This window comes from Tupaia chinensis, unplaced genomic scaffold (genome assembly GCF_000334495.1).
Source record: "Tupaia chinensis unplaced genomic scaffold, TupChi_1.0 Scaffold000037_21, whole genome shotgun sequence".
Taxonomy (NCBI): domain Eukaryota; kingdom Metazoa; phylum Chordata; class Mammalia; order Scandentia; family Tupaiidae; genus Tupaia; species Tupaia belangeri.
In genome coordinates this window covers 142,705-146,126 of record NW_006159480.1, presented here as the reverse complement: position 1 = coordinate 146,126, position 3,422 = coordinate 142,705, and the positions used below count along the sequence as shown (strand labels likewise).

General features: G+C 40.6%; 1 protein-coding gene across 1 annotated transcript; it reads left to right on the top strand.

Moving 5' to 3' along the window:
• The first annotated feature begins 1,154 nt into the window (after window positions 1-1,154).
• On the top strand, window positions 1,155-2,093 carry LOC102487730 (olfactory receptor 4F3/4F16/4F29-like). The gene has a single exon (XM_006140539.1). It carries the CDS (start codon window positions 1,155-1,157, stop codon window positions 2,091-2,093), a length of 939 nt encoding a protein of 312 aa, XP_006140601.1.
• The last annotated feature ends 1,329 nt before the right edge of the window (window positions 2,094-3,422 follow it).

Sequence of the window (3,422 nt, the reverse complement as noted above, 5' to 3'; positions counted from 1 at the left end):
ATTCAAATACGTAAGGTCATACAGAGTTAGGACTTGACCACAATCTCTCAATTCCAAGCGCAATGTTAACCATGCAAGGTTAACATGACAACAAACAATCATCTCAATACATCAATCACATATATTTTTGTTTGCTACATTTTAGTCATTTTGACAAGTTTAGATTCTGCAGAATCTCTTTTCTGTCCTTGTCCATACTCTGCATAATTTTGTGACAGGGCAGGCTTAGTGATCACTTCTGTTCATGGGGCTGAGCTACAAAAAGTGAGAGACTTTTAGGGTTTTTACAGTATCTTCTTTGGTTATGAGAAGGTACATATGACATGATAAAAAGGCAATAGCATGAAGCTAAATGAGAGAGAATTCATGAGAGTGATAGCCCTGCACATGGAAGCAATGAAAAAGAAAAGAAAAGAAAGATCAACGATTGTTTGACATTTGGGGTATCTGTGGGCAGGAGTAATAAACTGTGAGGGAGAAGTCAATGAGTTCATTTCCATTTCCTCTCTTTTTTTCCCCGTCAGGTCAATCCAAGGCATTTCTCATTCACTTACAATACTTTTTGTAACCTTGCATTTTTATTATTTATTTATTTAATTTTTATAATTTTAAAAATTTTTTAGAGAGATTTTTCCTATAGGGCATGTGTGCTCACTGGAGAGACAAGAGACAGACAGACAGACAGAAAGCAAGAAATCACCACCCATGGGGGATGGCCACACCACAATCCCTTCTCCATTCTCCTCTCTGGATTTTGGGCATGCAGGCACATGCCCCTGATGTGAGTTTTAAGCCACTGGGTTTGGGACTTGAACTGCAGTCAAGTATGTGGGAGTCCAACGACGTAACCATTACACCATCCACTAGTCCTTTGGCATTTGTTTTTGCTTAGTCTTCTCTTATTAACATCTACAGAATTTTAGGAACCCTGACCTAGAAGCAGTGCTTTGTGGCAATGAGTTACTGCTCACTCTCTGTGTCCACAGTTTAAGAGATTGTATAGAAGTGCTTGGCTCTGTGGGAAAGGCAATATTTTCTCTCTACAATTTGAAACTCATGTAGCAGGTGACACGATCTGCCATCCCCCACCAAGTTTGATTTTTCTTTTACTCTCTTTTTCAGGTAGCGTTAGAGTCAGCTCTGCTACAGTGGCAATGGATGAAGCCAATCACTCTGTGGTCTCTGAGTTTGTGTTCCTAGGACTGTCCAATTCATGGGAGATTCAGCTGTTTCTTTTCTTCTTTTCCTCTGTCTTCTACATGGCAAGCCTCATGGGAAACCTCCTCATAGTGTTCTCTGTGGCCTCTGACTCTAACTTACACTCTCCCATGTACTTCCTGCTGGCCAATCTGTCTTTTCTTGACCTGGGAGGTTGCTCTATTGCAACCCCCAAAATGCTCTATGATCTCTTTCAAAAACGCAAAACCATTTCTTTTGGGGGTTGTATTACTCAGATCTTCTTTATTCATGCTATTGGGGGCACAGAAATGGTGCTACTCATAGCCATGGCCTTTGACAGATATGTGGCCATATGTAAGCCTCTCCACTACTTGACCATCATGAGTCCACGGATGTGCCTTTTACTTATGACTACAGCCTGGATCCTTGGCCTCATCCACTCAGTGGCCCAATTGGCTTTTGTTGTAGGCTTACCCTTCTGTGGTCCTAATGTATTGGACAGCTTTTATTGTGATCTCCCTCAGCTCATTAAACTTGCATGCACAGAGACCAACAGACTGGAGTTCATGGTGATAGCCAACAGTGGACTCATCTCTGTGGGCTCCTTCTTCACGCTGATCATTTCCTACATCTTCATTCTGGTCACTGTCCGGAAACACTCTTCAGGTGGTTTATCTAAGGCCCTCTCTACTTTGTCAGCTCACGTCACTGTGGTGGTTCTATTCTTTGGGCCATTAATTTTCGCCTACGTCTGGCCCTTCCTCTCATCACACTTTGACAAATTTCTTGCTGTTTTTGATGCAGTTATCACTCCTTTTCTGAATGCTGTCATCTATACATTCAGAAACAAGGAGATGAAGACAGCGATGAAAAAAGTTTGCCATCAGCTTGTGAGTTACAGGATGATTTCCTAAATGCTCTGGAAATAAATAAGAATGTAGCTCCAAACTCAATGACTATGGAAAAAATAAAGTCATTGAAATTTTAGATCCATGTTAGTTTTGTGTTCTTGGTTACACTTAGGCATTTACCATGTTCTTGTGTATCACAAGTACTCTAATCAATAGAGATAAAGAAAGCTAACATCAGATCATGTACTAGATGTTTAATAAATTATCTAATATTCTTGGTAACCAGGCAGTATTTTTTTAGTGAAATTTTTTTTTTGGAGAAGTTTTTGCAATAGGGCACGTGCGCTCACCAGACAGAGAGAGACAGAGAGACAGAAAGCAGGAAATCACCCCCCACGGGGGATGGTCACGCCGCAATCCCTTCTCCTCCATTCTCCTCTCGGGATCTTGGGCACACACACACATGCACCCGGCATGAGTTTAAGCCACTGGGTCCAGGACTCAAACCGTGGTCGACTACGTGGGAGTCCAGGGACATAGCCATTACGCTAACTGCTGTTCCCTAGTGAATTTTTAAGTAAATTAATAAATGCTTTCTTTTCAGTCTTCTTATTCTCAGTCTCCTTATAAATTACCAGGCAAAACTATTTCAAATCCTACTGATTTTTCACCTTAATGTACCACTTACAATAATTTTATCCTTTAAAAGTTGTCAAAGAGAGATCATGTTGAACAATGCAATGTTGGAATTAGCTTATTATTTTCCTTCAGTTTTATAATTTTTCTATTTTGAATTGGTTAATAGTCTGCTGTCAAACTCATTACCAAATTATCATATTACCCAACTGGTTTGTTTTTTCTCCCTTAGTTTAGTATCTGCTCGCTTTCTAATAACCTTTGTGTAATAGAGAACTGTGAATTGTGTAATAGAAGCATGGAATTTTAGAACTGAAATTTGAAGGACCAGCAGTTAGCGTAATGGCTATGTTGCTGGACTCCCATGTAGTCGACCGCGGTTTGCCTCCCGGACCCGGTGGCTTAAAACTCACGCTGGGTGCGTGTGCGTGTGTGCCCAAGATCCCAAGAAGAGAATGGAGGAGAAGGGATTGCGGTGTGGCCATACCCCTGGGGGGTGATTTCTCGCTTTCTGTTTCTCTGTCTCTCTCTGTCTGTGTGGCGAGCGCACGCGCCCTATAGCAAAAACCTCTCAAAAAACCCAACCAAACAAACAAACAAAAAAACCAGAAAAAAACCCCCCTGAAATTTGAAAGCTCTTTTATTTCAATCTATTTTTTTTAATAGGTGATAATGCTCAGGTAGATATTAGATAATAGATCTTAGATGAGATTCAGGTCCTCTTGTTTTTAGATTAATTTTTTTTTAGAAAGTCTA

Excerpts from the sequence above, each read along its gene's own strand:
- LOC102487730 (XM_006140539.1), top strand. The coding sequence starts at position 1,155 with ATGGATGAAGCCAATCACTCTGTGGTCTCTGAGTTTGTGTTCCTAGGA.